General features: G+C 45.4%; 1 protein-coding gene across 4 annotated transcripts in view; it reads right to left on the bottom strand.

Annotated features, from left to right (window-relative positions):
- The window catches only part of SFMBT2 (Scm like with four mbt domains 2), a 78,152-nt gene that overhangs the window by 9,619 nt on the left and 52,210 nt on the right, over window positions 1–16,323 (bottom strand). For all 4 annotated transcript variants that reach the window (XM_077935347.1, XM_077935346.1, XM_077935345.1 and 1 more), the window contains 6 exons: window positions 12,373–12,499; window positions 10,369–10,482; window positions 6,966–7,008; window positions 5,614–5,684; window positions 3,592–3,731; window positions 2,133–2,242 (listed from right to left, as the gene is read on the bottom strand). In XM_077935347.1, the coding sequence (XP_077791473.1) occupies window positions 2,133–2,242; window positions 3,592–3,731; window positions 5,614–5,684; window positions 6,966–7,008; window positions 10,369–10,482; window positions 12,373–12,499 (605 nt within the window). The remainder of the gene's footprint in view (window positions 1–2,132; window positions 2,243–3,591; window positions 3,732–5,613; window positions 5,685–6,965; window positions 7,009–10,368; window positions 10,483–12,372; window positions 12,500–16,323) is intronic.

Genomic DNA, 16,323 nt, shown 5'->3' with positions numbered 1-16,323 from the left:
GCCAGCTACCTTTGAGCAATAAAAAACCCCAACCCCCCATATCAGAAGCTATTAGCCGGCGGCGCTGCAAGACTTTAAAGTTCACTGGGCTTTGCGTCAATTGTAGCATTAAGGATTCCACAAGTAAAATCCATTTTGCTTTTCTAATTAAATGTATTACAACCGACGCTAAAGGGGCAAGGATCAAAGATTTCCAAAGTAATGACCCACATAAGAGAACTTGGAAGGGGGGGGGGGAAACCCACCACCAAGCTTAGACAGCCAGAAGTCCCAGATTGCCTTGTTCACAATAGGGATTTACAGCCAGACCAGCTATCTCACTGCGTGCACATCCAAAGTAATGATGCGCAGAACGCAGACTTTCATGCAAAAGAAGCAAAGACAATTTACATGCTTTAAAAAGCAGGTTCCCAGACCTTATTTAGGGGCAAACTGAAAAGGACACCGGATAATGCATTGATTAGAATAAATTGTGCCCAATAAACAGGAACACACAGTCTCCCAACAGTTAAGTAAAATAACTGTGCAAGGTGTGCTTATTTTCTGTTACTGTTTTTGATTGCACTTCTGTGCAAATGTGGCATATAAAGTATATTTTTAAAAATCTAAAAAGTGACTTGGGCAGAAGTAAGCAAATGTCCGTGAACATGCCTGCAAATTGCATCTGTTTTACAGTGGAACCTCTGTTTTCAAGCGTCTTGGAAGCTGAACAATTCGGAACCCGAATGCTGAAAACCCGGAAGTGAATGTTTCCGTTTTCGAAAGCGCCTCAGAAGTTGAACGGCTTCCGAGGCGCATTTCTCCATTAAAATTGCTGGCCGCCCATTGCGCCTCGGTTGTAGAATGTTTCAGAAGTCGAACGGTCTTCCGGAACAGATTACGTTCGAAAACCAAGGTTCCACTGTATTTCTGAATTCCAGAATTCCATGTCGTGGAAATTCCAGAAAAAAATAATAATAATAATAATAATAATAATAATAATAATAATAATAATAATAATTTATTATTTGTACCCCGCCCATCTGGCTGGGTTTCCCCAGCCACTCTGGGCGGCTTCCAACACAGACAAAAAATACACAAAAATGTCACACATTAAAAACTTCCCTAAACAGGGCTGCCTTCAGATGTCTTCTGAATGTCAGGTAGTTGTTTATCTCTTTGACATCTGATGGGAGGGCGTTCCACAGGGTGGGTGCCACTACCAAGAAGGCCCTCTGCCTGGTTCCCTGTAGCTTTGCTTCTCGCCATGAGGGAACCGCCAAAAGGCCCTTGACACTGAACCTCAGCGTCTGGGCAGAACGATGGGGGTGGAGACACTCCTTTAGGTATACTGGGCCAAGGCCATTTAGGGCTTTAAAGGTCAATGCCAACACTTTGAATTGCAGCCGGAAACGTACTGGGAGCCAATGTAGGTCTTTCAAGACCGGTGTTATATGGTCCTGGGGGCCACTCCCAGTCACCAGTCTAGCTGCCGCATTCTGGATTAGTTGTAGTTTCCGGGTCACCTTCAAAGGTAGCCCCACATAGAGCGCATTGCAGTAGTCCAAGCGGGAGATAACCAGAGCATGCACCACTCTGGCGAGATAGTCCGCAGACAGGTAGGGTCTCAGCCTGCGTACCAGGTGGAGCTGGTAAAAAGCTGCCCTGGATACAGAATTGACCTGCGCCTCCATGGACAGCTGTGAACCCAAAATGACTCCCAGGCTGCGCACTTGGTCCTTCAGGGGCACAGTTACCTCATTCAGGATAATGAATGGATAATGAATACAGTACAAATACACAATGCAAAACCAACCGGTGTAGATGGGAAGGACAGAGGAATATTTTGTGGGGTATAAAATACTCATGGATGGGTGCAGTCACATACATAAATACCATTGAAGCTTCCTTTGGGGCTGAAACCCTGGTCTCCTGGGACCTAGTCCAACGCTCTAACTGCTATGTCACACTGCTCTCAATCCCACCCTTCTGCGGCCACACCAGGGATGGATTCCAAATGAGCGGCATTGAGGGAGGATGGAAGCAAACAGACTGGGCATCCTCTCCAGCCTCATCACAGCAGAAAAGCGGACCCTCATCCCTGCTCAACGCCACCCCCAAGTTTAAAAGGAGGAAGCGAAAGGATCCCTTACTTTGCTTTGAGGGTCTCCTCCTGGAAATTCCACCTGGGGTCTTCGACAAGCTGCAGCTCCCGCAATACACTCCCGGGTTTGTAAGCAGAGTTGATCACCATGCTCAGGACCTGCCCAAAGAGAGCAAAACAGAGGATGGAGGATGGAGAGAGATCATAGCATTTGGGACTTCTTAGAATCATGGAAGGGATGCGAGTGGTGCTGTGGGTTAAACCACAGAGCCTAGGACTTGCCGATCAGAAGGTTGGCAGTTCGAATCCCCGCAACGGGGTGAGCTCCCGTTGCTTGGTCCCTGCTCCTGCCCACCTAGCAGTTCAAAAGCACGTCAAAGTGCAAGTAGATAAATAGGTACCACTCCGGCGGGAAGGTAAACGGCGTTTCCGTGCGCTGCTCTGGTTCACCAGAAGCGGCTTAGTCATGCTGTTCACATGACCCGGAAGCTGTACACCAGCTCCCTCGGCCAATAAAGCGAGATGAGCACCGCAACCCCAGAGTCGGCCACGACTGGACCTAACGGTCAGGGGTCCCTTTATCTTTACCTTTAGAATCATGGAATGGAACTATTTGAAGAGCAGCTGTAATCAACAAATTACACTAGTAGGACTACAAGAAGTTTTGTAAGGAGGAATATATGAAATATTGCAAAGAAGATAAAGAAGGGAGACATTAGTTATGATATTTAAATGTAATAGTGAAATTAAGAAATGTAAATTAAGTGGAAAAGATGGGGAAATTTTCAAATGTGATTGGTGGAAGTAAAAAAAACCTGTATAAGATATAAAAGTATGTTTTATAATTGTTGAAAATGATATATGTTTAAAAAAATTAATAAAAATATATATTTTTAAAAAAAGAATCATGGAACGGCCGAGTTGGAAAGGTCCATCTTCCTTCTGTTCTATTTCTGCATTAATCTACCCAAAGGTTCATATTGAGTTGGATATTTATATACGCCTTTTTAGACACATTTCATCCACAAATACAATTCTTTTTAAATGCAGTTTGGGTAAGTTTTTGAGCCGAGAACAGTATTGCAAGATGACGGTTTCTAGACTGCCCTTCACCCGAGGATGGCAGGGTGGTTTACAATATAAAACCACAAAAATGCATAACATAGTAATAAAACAAAAACATTAACACACACGCACCCAACACATTTTAAAAGGCCATGGATTATTTAATTAGCCGACGGCCTGAGAGAAAAGATTTTTTGAGAGCAATGAAGGATCCATAAGGAAAATCATGTTGCTTCAGTCCAGGAGATACAAAATAATTTGGATAAAAAGGCCGGCCAAACGAAACACAGTGGGTGGAGCACGAGATTCTTTCTCTCAGGGTCGTGGGTTCGAGCCCCGAATGGGCAGACAGATTCCTGCATTGCAGGGGTTGGACTAGATGATCCTCATGGTCCCTTCCAATTCTATGAAATTCGCCCCCATCCCTTCAACACAACCCTCACCTCTTTAAGAACCAGCACGCACTTGCCCGGGCCAACAGACTGAGGCAGCTCGGCCAATCTTCCTTTGTTCAGGTGTGGTCCTGAGAAACAGCGGTGATTGATGAACAGAGCAGGGCAGCTGTATCTCCCATTGATGGTACCTGCAGAGAAGAAGCACATAGTCCAGCATTCCTCCTGCATCCTCACTGAGCAACTTTCTCTCTCTTCTAGCTACCATCCGAGACCACATAACACCGGTCTTGAAAGACCTACACTGGCTCCCAGTACGTTTCCGAGCACAATTCAAAGTGTTGGTGCTGACCTTTAAAGCCCTAAACGGCCTCGGTCAAGTATACCTGAAGGAGCGTCTCCACCCCCATCGTTCTGCCCAGACACCGAGGTCCAGCGCTGAGGGCCTTCTGGCGGTTCCCTCGCTACGAGAAGCCAAGTTACAGGGAACCAGGCAGAGGGCCTTCTCGGTGGTGGCACCCGCCCTGTGGAACGCCCTCCCACCAGATGTCAAAGAGAAAAACAACTACCAGACTTTTAGAAGACATCTGAAGGCAGCCCTGTTTAGGGAAGCTTTTAATGTTGAATAGGTTATTGTATTTTAGTGTTCTGTTGGAAGCCACCCAGAGTGGCTGAGAAAACCCAGCCAGATGGGCGGGGTACAAATAAATTATTATTATTATTATTATTATTATTATTATTATTATTATTATTATTATCATTATCATCACCATCATCATCATCATCATCATCATCCAGCATATTGGAATGAAGAACAAGCAACTAGGAGGGGATTGCCAATTTGGTGCCCGTGGGCACCACTGTCCCACCCCCAGTACCTCCTATAGCGCCCTTGAAAGGCCTCAGGAAATATCCCCTCCAAAATGTACCAGCAACTGTTTGCTCTTCCTCTCTGCACTGGCTCTGCTTCTCCTACATTGAAGACACCCCCTTAAATACATCCACATTTCACTGGATGCCAGGATTATACACCTTCCCTCCCATCTGCTCTGAAAAGAGCTGCAAAAAGCTTCTCTCTCTGAGTGAGTGTGGCAGGGGTTGTCCTCATAGCTAGGGCAGGTTGTGAAGTATAAATGCTGAATTGTACACTGAAATGGAAAATAACTCTGTGTATGCTCTATATGTCTACTGCTAGTTGGGGAAATTCTATTGAAGCTAAGAAGAGCTCTCTGAGCAGCTAAATGGGTTGAAAACGAACATAGGATGTTCTCCACTAGCTTTCAACATGGTGCTTAACTTTAGATCACAGGAGAGGGTTATTCAGTTGCAAATCTCCATTTCGAAGGCCTTTGAGTCTTTCTCTGGGAGCCACAGAGAGCAAAGGATGTGATTATGAGGTCTCTCCTGCACAGTAAAGAGCTCCAGGCTAATGGAGAGAGGCAGACTTTTGATTTTAGCTCTGCTCGGAGCTATTTCAAATTTGCAAGAAGATGAACCTGTGCTGGACATGCACATGATATTACACGACCATTTGGATGCAACATTGATTATTATGTTTTGAAAGAAGTTCTGTTAGTAAAGCTTTGAAACCATATTTTGGGTCTGAACAATTTTTTATTCCAAGAGGAGTCAGTTTTTGTTCATCCAAGAGGAGTCATCCTATTGCTTCAAGTTGTGCAATATTAATATCTGCAATACAGGTGATGGAGGGGGCAGATGTCTGCACCATTTTGAGGCCCTGTCTTCTTTTGCTGTTTCCCTGTCAGGTCAGATTTATTTAGCCATGAGTGCTAAATCTGAGGTGTGAGACAAAATTAAAATGATAATTACAGGAACATTTAATGGTGGTACAATGGTGACCATAATGGACAGGATTCATGTAAAGCACAGATGAAGAACCTTGTTGCTTCCCAGATGCTATAAGATTACAACTCCCATTATCCCTGACCATTGGCTATGCTGGCAGGGGATAATGGGATCTGTAGTCCAACAATGTCTAAAAGGCCACAAGTTCTACAACCCTGCTGTAATTCCTTCCATGCCCACAAATGTAACAGCACCCAAGAAACTCACCTATTGTGTCTGTCTGTGGAATCATGCATGGCTCGTGAATTTTTTTCTCCACAGGCTCTCCGTGTGGTAACCTGATTGGATGACAAAAACCTACATTTAAATTCTGTGAAACCTGAAGATGGATCAGGGCTGCCTGATGCAAGACGTCATATTTATTCATTGCGGCCTCTCCACATTTCCAATGTTAAGGTTGTGAGTTATGTTCCCTTACGTTATTATTATTATTTATTTTATCTACACGGTGACAAACTGCACTTTCATAGCAAATCTAACAAGGCACTCTGTAACATAAAAAGTCAGCGCTACAATGACATCAGAAAAGACTGGTTTATGTTTTGTTTTTTAATCATGTTTCAAAGGCCTGTCTACACAGTACCGTTTTTAAAAAAGATGTCGTAAAGAAAGCAGGAACAACTCCCAGGAAGTTTCTAGTGGCCAGGAGTTCCGCACACTAAAAGCTTGGGTCCCTGGAACCCCAGAGAAACGGAGGACACCCCATCAACAGATCTCGGCAATCGAGGTGGAGGGTAAAGAATCAGGGAACTTTAAAGGTATGTTGGGCTTAAGTTGTTTAGGGAATTGTGAATTAACACAAGAGACTTAAACCTGCTCTGGTCGCCAAATGGTATACCGCCCCACTTTCCACACCAAGGAGAGTATCAGCAGGCTCAAGTCCCTGACACAAGGTGGGTAAAGGTAAAGGGACCCCTGACCATTAGGTCCAGTCGTGACTGACTTTGGGATTGTGGCGCTCATCTCGCTTTACTGGCTGAGGGAGCCGGCGTGCAGCTTCCGGGTCATGTGGCCAGCAGGACTAAGCCGCTTCTGGCGAACCAGAGCAGCGCACGGAAACACCGTTTACCTTCCCGCCGGAGTGGTACCTATTTATCTACTTGCACTTTGAGGTGCTTTCGAACTGCTAGGTTGGCAGGAGCAGGGACCGAGGAATGGGAGCTCACCCTGTCGCGGGGATTCAAACCACCGACCTTCTGATCGGCAAGCCCAAGAGGCTCAGTGGTTTAACCCATAGCGCCACCCGCGTCCCACAAGGTGGGTAGGGGGATCGAATTCTGCCCACCCACCCCGCCTGCCCATTCAGACACAACCAATACATGAGGGGTTTTTTTAGACATCCCCTTAAGATCTGCAGATGAAAACACGCAAACCTGTGCTCACCCAAGTCAGGCAATGCGCATTCTAACCATGCGCACAGCCATCGTTTTAAGGAGAATATCTATGCACGCCCTGTGCTGTCAGCTGCAGCACGACTGCCATTCGGCTTAGCTGCAAATCTTATTTATTATTTACATATTAAAGCTGCTGTGTTATTTACATTTTAAGTGCCTACTTACTGCTTTTCGGGCTGCACGACAGCAATCTTCCTCTTCCTTTGCACTGCAGAGCGAGAGAGCGAGAACAACACAATTTTGGTAATGCATGCTTGTAAATGTCTAACAGATTCTGTTCTCGGCGGGGAGGGGGGGCGGCTTCAAATCTGCAAGCAAGAGCAGATTCGCCCCCCCCCCAGCACATAATAACTGCTTTGCTGGATCAAATTAGAAGTTCATTTGGTCCCCAAACATAGCCAAGTAGACCTGATGAAGAAGTTTACAAGCCCAGCCTGACCCTCCACAAACCTCCAAGGGTTTGGCACCCACATAGGTTCTGCCTCTGTACATGGAAGATCAATGCAGTGGTTACAACAAACAGCTGTCGATTTTATTAACTGCACTGTGCTAGGCACTGATGGGGAAACTGTGGCCCTCCAGACGTTTTGTTAGGCTTTGGTTAGCATTTCTATTCCACTCTTCGTTCAAACGAGAGTAACGTCAGGGGACTCCAAAATATCAGTAATAAGTCTATGTTCGCTGCACCTGCCCCAAATCTCCCACTCTCCGGTTTCAGAGCCAAAAAAATTATCATTTAAGAATTTTCACTTCAGATCTTAACCATAATGCTATCAGTTTAGGTTACATCACACCCAACAAAGTTCACACGGCAAACCAGGTGTTATGTGGGCTGCAAATTAGGCTGTATGCACACACCAAACTTTTAAAGTTTCCGAGCACAATTCAAAGTGTTGGTGCTGACCTTGAAAGCCCTAAATGGCCTCAGCCCAGTATATCTGAAGGAGTGTCTCCACCCCCATTGTTCTGGCTGGACACTGAGGTCCAGCGCCGAGGGCCTTCTGGCAGTTCCCTCCCTGCGAGAAGCCAAGTTACAGGGAACCTGGCAGAGGGCCTTCTCGGTAGTGGCACCCACCCTATGGAACGCCCTCCCATCAGATGTCAAGGCATTAAGCAACTATCTGGCTTTTAGAAGACATCCTTGTTTAGGGAAGTTTTTAATATTTGATGTTTTGTTGCTTTATAATTAATATTCTGTTGGAAGCCACCCAGAGTGGCTGGGGAAACCCAGCCAGATAGACAGGCTTTAAATAATAAATTATTGTTATTATCATCATTATTATTATTATTACAGTAATACCTCCATGAACATCCACCTTGTCTAGCGTCCACTCCGGTGAACGTCCGTGGCAAACCCAGAAGTACCGGAATGGGTTACTTCTGGGTTTGCCACTCACGCATGCGCAGAAACACTAAATTGCTTTTCAGCTAGCGACAGAACGGATCCCGGCCGCAAAACAAGGTACAACTGTATTATTATTATTATTATTATTATTATTATTATTATTATTAAAACATCTGGCTCCCACCTGAATCCTGGGAAATATAGTTTCCTAAGGGTGCTGGGAGTTGTAGCTGTTTGCATACGCAGCCCCAGTAACATGGACACCTCTTTGGCATAACTGCACTGACTGAGATATTAAATGCTGGCTTGCTTAACTGTGTGCGAAGCAAACAATTAGGCTTCAGCTTCATTAAGAAGCAGGCTGAAAGACTCTCCACAGGATCACTCATCTTGCTTTTACAGGATCTGTACTTTAATAATAATAATACACCAACAATCTTATTACGCTGCTGGATTTTGCATGCTTGATTACCCCTGGTGTCTTTATTCACTTAATGTATTAATCGCAATGAAGGCTGTGTACTGCTGCCTCTGCTGTGTTCTCCCAAATTGGGGATAGCTCCTTGATTTTAAAAGCCAAATGTGTTTTGCTCTTCGTATTTTCCAACATGACCTGCAAATTTCTGTGGAAGGTTTGCCATTTGTTCCATTCTGTATTTTACATTCAACAGGCAAGCTATGTCCCATCCTGACCCACCAAACAGCAAACTAATACAGTGGTGCCTCGCAAGACGAAATTAATTCGTTCCGCGAGTTTTGTCGTCTTGCGATTTTTTTCGTCTTGCGAAGCACGGTGTCGGGAAAGTTTCGGAAAAGCTTCAAAAATCACCAAAGTCTTTAAAAACCTCAAAAAAGGCTACCACACCGCGTGCTATGAGTTGCTCCTCGAAGTCAAGTCGCAACTGTATTAACGGTGTTAAGAAAAAGGAAACAAACTTGCAAGACGTTTCCGTCTTGCGAAGCAAGCCCATAGGGGAAATCGTCTTGCGAAGCAGCTCAAAAAACAAAAAACCCTTTCGTCTAGCGAGTTTTTTGTCTTGCGAGGCATTCGTCTTGCGAGGTACCACTGTAGAGCCCATAGTTCCTTCTCATTGTTTTCAACCACCTTATTCCCCAACAATTTATTTTAAAATACAGTTGTCAGCCTGCTCCCATGAGATGATTTTTTTCTTTACTCAAGGAGTAGGCGCCTAGGGAAATGCAGCCCCACAGGGTCAAGCTAGGGTTGAGGTGAGAGATCCATCTTTGGGGCTGCTGGAGAAATGGGCCCAAACGAACAAAAGGAATTTCAATAGGGACAAATGTCCAGTCCTGCACATAGGCAGGGTGAACCAGTTGCACAAATATAGGATGGAGGGGCACCTGACTTACTAGCAGTACAGTAGTACCTTGGTTCTCAAATGCCTTGGTACTCAAACAACTTGGAACCCAAACTCTGCAAACCCAGAAGTAAGTGTTCCGGATTGCGAACTTTTTTCGAAAGCTGAACGTGCTCCGTTTTGAGTGCCACGCTTCCAGTTTGAGTGCCACACTTCCATTTTGAGTGCTATACTTCCGATTTGAATGTTATGCTTCCAATTTGAGCGCCACACTTCTATTTTGAGTGCCACACTCAGGGGTCTGTTTTTGCGGCTCTTTTTGTTTTGTTTTTGTGATTGTGTGGAACCCAGTTCAGCTACTGATTGATTGATTGTGTGAATGCAGTACATTGTTTCTTGCTTTCATTTTATGGATCAATGGTCTTGTTAGAGAGTAAATTTCATGTTAAATTGCTGTTTTAGGGGTTGTTTTTAAAAGTCTGGAACGGATCAATCCGTTTTGCATTACTTTTTATGGGAAAGTGCACCTTGGTTTTGGAACGCTTTGGTTTTGGAATGGACTTCCGGAACGGATTAAGTTTGAGAACCAAGGTACCACTGTACATGTGAAAAGGATCTTGGGGTCTTGGTGGACCACAAGCTTAACATGAGTCAACAGGGTGATGCAGCAGCAAAAAAAAGCTAATGCTATTCTAGGCTGCATCAACAGAAGTGGGTTTATGCTGTGCCAGGTTCCCAATCAACTATAATCGCACAATTTGCGAGGGTGTGACTGCATCCCTCTCGAAAGCAGCGACAGCCCGGAAGCTCCCTGAATCTCTTCGCCTTCTGCCAACTAAGGCCTAGCTGCTGAAACAACACAGTAAAGGTTAACAGCCCAAATTTTGCTCTTTCGTGTACTTACACACGGCTTTATGCGGCGTCGAGAGCTTGTAAGCATTCGCTTCACACCAGCCAACTGGGAATATGTTCATCGACTCCACATCGACGATGTATTCTGAAGCAGGCACCTGTGAACCTATAAAAGCAAATTTATTATGCCATTTGAAAGCCAGGAAGGCGGCAGCAGAAGTCGTCTCCTCCATCTCAAAAGGGTGAGACATGCAGCAAGGAATAATCTCTCTGTTCCAAAATATCCTTTCATCATATGAGGCCCTAAAGATAAACAAGGCTGCTGCATTAAAAAAATTCTGATATATATATATATATATATATATATAGAGAGAGAGAGAGAGAGAGAGAGAGAGAAAGTGCTAGCACAACAGCATTCAGGTTACATATACAGATGCCAACATCACAATACCATATTTTTCTGTGTATAAGACGAGCTTTTTTGACCCAAAAATGAGGTTCAAAATTTAGGCTCAACTTATACACAGGTAGTGCCGAGGGGGGGACGTGTGAATGGTTTTTTGGCGCGAGCCTGAGATTGTAAGCGGCTATTGGCTGCTTAATTGTTGGGGGGGGGTGTACCTAAAATCGCTCACCCACCAGAACGCAGCACACAACCGCCCGCGTCACTTACAATTGCCACTTACAATTTTGGGCTTGCACTTCGTTCCGACAGCTGAGCGATTTTAGGCATCTCCCCCCCCCCCCAAACAATCAAGCGGCCAATCACCGCTTACAATCTTGGGCCCAACCTGGAAACAATTCAGCTGAAAATAACGCTGCTAAAGTGGTGATTGGGGTTTGGGGGGAGGAGGAGACAAGGCAGGACAAGGAGGTGCAGTGAGCCCAGCTAAGAGATCAGCTCTGCAGCAAACATAGTTTCTGAGCCACCAGTCGAATCAGACAAAATGGCAGCTTCTTCTCCTTTAACGGCAACTAGGAAAAATACCCCCTAACTTGGCACAGTGGGGTGTGTGCTGACTCCTTCCTCCCCAGCTGAGATCTCCCCACCACAATTAAGATTAAACAAAGCCTTCTTTTCTTCTCTGCAAGTGAGTATCTTGCAGGTATTCTTTATCCAAAGTAAAATATCCCAGAAGTATACATTGCACAACAGTTGACAGAAGGCTTCCTCGTGCTTCTTCCTTCAAGCCCAATTTCTACAGAATCCCGTAGGCACCAGTGAAGGCCTCTAAGGGCTCATGGGTGCCCATGGGCGCTCTGTTGCCGACCCACGCCCTAAGCCTATAAGGCCGCCGCCGCGCATTGAAAACTACAAAATATACCATATTTTTTGCTCCATAAGATGCACCTGACCATAAGTCGTACCTCGTTTTTGGAGGAGGATCTGATGGTGAATTTGGGGTGACCCAATGCAAAAATCCTGAGAATCCATGGGGATCCGTGCTTTGTAACCACATTTTTGCACCATTGCAGCCCCAAGAAACAGTGGATGCATGATTTTCTTGGTGCAGGCTATAGCCATGGACATGCTACGTGATCTGATGGTGAATTTGGGGTGACCCAATGTAAAAATCCTGAGGATCCATGGGCTTTTACCTCCCCCCTCCCAGGCAGCCTCAGCTAGCGTCCCTTATCTCTCTTTCGATCCCACTGATCAGCTGTTTCCTTTCAACACTCCCTTCCCTTTTGTTTGCCTTAGTGTCTTTTCCTTAGCTGGAGCAGTTTTTTGCTCCTCCTCTTCTAATTTCTCTCCTTACTGCTTTAGTCTTCCTGTTTCCCCCCTTTGTAAGTTTGCTGTCTTTACCTCCCCACTCCCAGGCAGCCTCCTTTATCTCTAGTGTCCCTTATCTCTCTCCCCGATTGGCAAACAATCAGCAACTTTGTTTCAACACCCACTTCCCTCTTTCAAAATCTGCTTTTTGCCCCTGGGCAATTTGGCTCCAGGGACCAGGCATTCACTCCATAAGACGCACAGACATTTCCCCTTACTTTTTAGGAAGAAAGAAGTGCGTCTTATGGAGCAAAAAACACGGTAATAGATATTCTAACTTACCTTCCAAGCGGAGCCACATTAACCTCCCTTTTACTGAGATGACGGAAGCCACACAGATTTCAGCCTGGTTCTTGGGGTTCACGGCCTCCAGCTTCATGTTTTTCGTAAAGCCTCGGCTGAAGGATACCTGAAAGAGGCAGCCACATAGCCTTAGTTTTGCACCCTTTGGCCCTTGTGCAGATAGCAGCGCTTTGTCTAGTTTTCAGGACATTGACGGCAGCTTAAAAGAGGGCTGGATGTTCATCTTGAATATGTCCATTCCCCTAACACTTCTGGTTCAACAGGTGTCCAATGTTTTCGGCGATAACTGAGAGAACTGCAATTATGAATAACTAACCGAATGAGTGAGATGTGCCAATGCTTCCAAGCACGAAATTTAAGTTTGATCTGAGAAGCTGGCCCTCACCATACAATCGCTTGGCCTTTGTCACCAATGTAATATTTCCTCAACTGAACAAATGACGGAAATTAGCACAATCCTCAAGTTGTTTTGTGGCGCTCATTTGATAGATATTGAGATTTACCTCGGATGAAGGGCGGGGGGGAGAGAGAATGGATTAAAAAATATTGATTCTGGACCACTGAAAGCACACCAGTTCTTACTGCCTTCAGGCTAAGCAAAGCCATTAAATGTTGAGGGTCTGCAATCTGAACTTTGTTAATAAGACATTCATAAATCACCATCGTGCAAGGCCGCTTAAAAGAGTGCAGAGATCAATGGGGACTGATTTGACGAGGATCTCATGCGGCTTGCTAAAGGGAAAATTGGAGAGAGCCAAGTTAGTCCCAAAACTGTGTCTAAATAAATAATATATATATAAATTATACCCACACGCCTGCCATAGTTGCCTTCATGCGATGGCTGTTACCAGAAGAACTTTAAGGGGAATTCCTGACCTTTTGAGCACCAGACATTTAAAACACCATTGCACCACTTTAAATAGCACTAATAATAATAATAATAATTTATTATTTATACCCCGCCCATCTGGCTGAGTTTCCCCGCAAAGAATCCTGGGAAGTGTAGTTTCCCCCCTCCCATTTAAGGTGGTGAGTGTTGCTGGGAGACCCCTATTTCCCTCATAGAGCGCCAATTCCTCATGGGCAAAATGAGACAGGTGAACATCATTGGTTTATCAACCAATCGATCCCTCTTCCCAGGGAACTCTGGGAACTGAAGTTCTGTGAGGGGAACAGGGGTCTCCTAGCAATTCTTAGCACCATTCAAGTTTTGAAGGAGTTTTTTTTGGGGGGGGGTTGCTAGCAGTGGCGTAGTGTGGGTTGTGAGCACCCGGGGCAAGGCAAGTAATTTGCGCCCCCTAACCCGTGGGGGTAGGAGGCGCAGGTAGGGGCAGAGAGCTGCGAGTGCGAGCGCGCCCCCCCAGATGTTGCGCCCGGTGTGGCCGGCCCCCCCTGCACCCCCCACGCTACGCCACTGGTTGCTAGGCCCCAATGCCAACAGCTTTGAGGCTTCCTTGGACTGCAAAGGTATTCGATATCTTAGCTCTATGCTCAGTAACAGTTCTGATATAATAGAACAAAGTGTTCACTGAGGAGCTGTTAAGCATTATGTTATAGCATTATGGGTTTTTATTTAGGCTGTTAATTTTCCATGAATCATTTTGAGCAGAAATGTATTCGTGGAAAGTGTGGTGTATATAAATAAACTGACGGTGACTAAGTGAGCAGCTGAATATTCTTTTAAAAAGGACATGCATTGATGTGGATGGAATAATCTGACCACTTTGGTTCCACTAAGTTTCTCACTTCTTCCAAGTGTCAAGTTCATTTTGCCCCGTTTCTTCACCAGTTTGAAAAAGTTTTACAAAACAAACACACCGGCACAAAATTTCACATGCATTTTGACCTTTCACATTTTGTCAAATAATGGCCAGTTGTTTTAAAACACTCAAATCAGTTACCTTAACGCCTTGCAACATTGCTATGATGGATTAGACAGCAAAACTATACTGTGCCCTTTATATTTGACAAAGCTACAGGTTTCTCTTGACGCAAACACTTCCTGCAAGTCATTTCCCCTAATATAATGCGTTTTTCCATGTTAGGTTGCCCTAATACGCATTTCTGTGACCATTCTTTGGTTGGCGAACTGCCTCACAGAATTATAAGAAACGAAAATGTGATCTGGGAAGTACAAATTAGGTGGGTGCTCACTGAAAGGTGGACTCAAATTTCTCTCCCAAAATCTTACTGTAAGAAACAGAAAGGAAGGAGCTTCTCAAGAACGGGCAGAGATAATGCAGCCCAGCTTTACAGGACTCAGTGGATTTGTAACTGGCTGACTGACCGAACCCAAAGGGTGCTCATCAATGGTTCCTATTCATCCTGGAGAAGAGTGACTAGTGGGGTGCCACAGAGTTCTGTCTTGGGCCCAGTCTTATTCAACATCTTTATCAACGACTTGGATGATGGACTCAAGGGCATCCTGATCAAATTTGCAGATGACACCAAACTGGGAGGGGTGGCTAACACCCCAGAGGACAGGATCACACTTCAAAACGACCTTGACAGATTAGAGAACTGGGCCAAAACAAACAAGATGAACTTTAACAGGGAGAAATGTGAAGTATTGCACTTGGGCAAAAAAAATGAGAGGCACAAATACAAGACGGGTGACACCTGGCTTGAGAGCAGTACATGTGAAAAGGATCTAGGAGTCTTGGTTGACCACAAACTTGACATGAGCCAACAGTGTGACGCGGCAGCTAAAAAAGCCAATGCAATTCTGGGCTGCATCAATAGGAGTATAGCATCTAGATCAAGGGAAGTAATAGTGCCACTGTATTCTGCTCTGGTCAGACCTCACCTGGAGTACTGTGTCCAGTTCTGGGCACCACAGTTCAAGAAGGACACTGACAAACTGGAACGTGTCCAGAGGGGGGCAACCAAAATGGTCAAAGGCCTGGAAACGATGCCTTATGAGGAACGGCTAAGGGAGCTGGGCATGTTTAGCCTGGAGAAGAGGAGGTTAAGGGGTGATATGACAGCCATGTTCAAATACATAAAAGGATGTCATATAGAGGAGGGAGAAAGGTTGTTTTCTGCTGCTCCAGAGAAGCGGACACGGAGCAATGGATCCAAACTACAAGAAAGAAGATTCCACCTAAACATTAGGAAGAACTTCCTGACAGTAAGAGCTGTTCGACAGTGGAATTTGCTGCCAAGGAGTGTGGTGGAGTCTCCTTCTTTGGAGGTCTTTAAGCAGAGGCTTGACAACCATATGTCAGGAGTGCTCTGATGGGGTTTCCTGCTTGGCAGGGGGTTGGACTCGATGGCCCTTGTGGTCTATTCCAACTCTATGATTCTATGATTCTAGGACAGGAAAACTCAAGCTACAGGTGGCAAGGCAAGCAAGGAGTGAGAAAAAGACCTTTTTTTAACCCTCAAATAAGACAGAGGGAAATGATTATAGAACAGCTGAGAGACTGTTGACCAAGCTGACCAAGAGAAAGGCAGAACCTGAAGCTCATTGGTGAAGCGCCAGCCAATCATGTAGAACAGGCACCCCCAAACTCAGCCCTCCAGCTGTTTCGGGACTACAATTCCCATCATCCCTGACTACTGGTCCTGTTAGTTAGGGATGATGGGAGTTGTAGTCCCAAAATAGCTGGAGGGCCGGGTTTTGGGAGGCCAGATGTAGAAGCTCCCTGTTTCAATCCCTGACACCTGCAAGTGGGATTGGGAATGCCCCCTACACAAAGCCCAGGAGAGCTGCTGCCAGTCCGTGTAGACAGCACTGACCTGGATGGACCAGGTATAAGGAATCTTCCTATGTTTTCTACTCTGGTCCTATTTTCCCTCCAACTCCTCCTTGAAGGGGAACTCTATGCAACCCCACCCAGTTCCGGGTTCCATCCGCCGAGTTTCCAGTTGAAAAGGATGCTGGGAAGGAGGATCAGCAATGGTTCGTCTCTGCCTGGAGCTGTCCTT

Source organism: Podarcis muralis, chromosome 10 (genome assembly GCF_964188315.1).
Source record: "Podarcis muralis chromosome 10, rPodMur119.hap1.1, whole genome shotgun sequence".
NCBI classification, from domain to species: Eukaryota; Metazoa; Chordata; class Lepidosauria; order Squamata; family Lacertidae; genus Podarcis; species Podarcis muralis.
The sequence above is the reverse complement of the archived record's forward strand: the minus strand, read 5'-3'. Positions and strand labels throughout refer to the sequence as shown.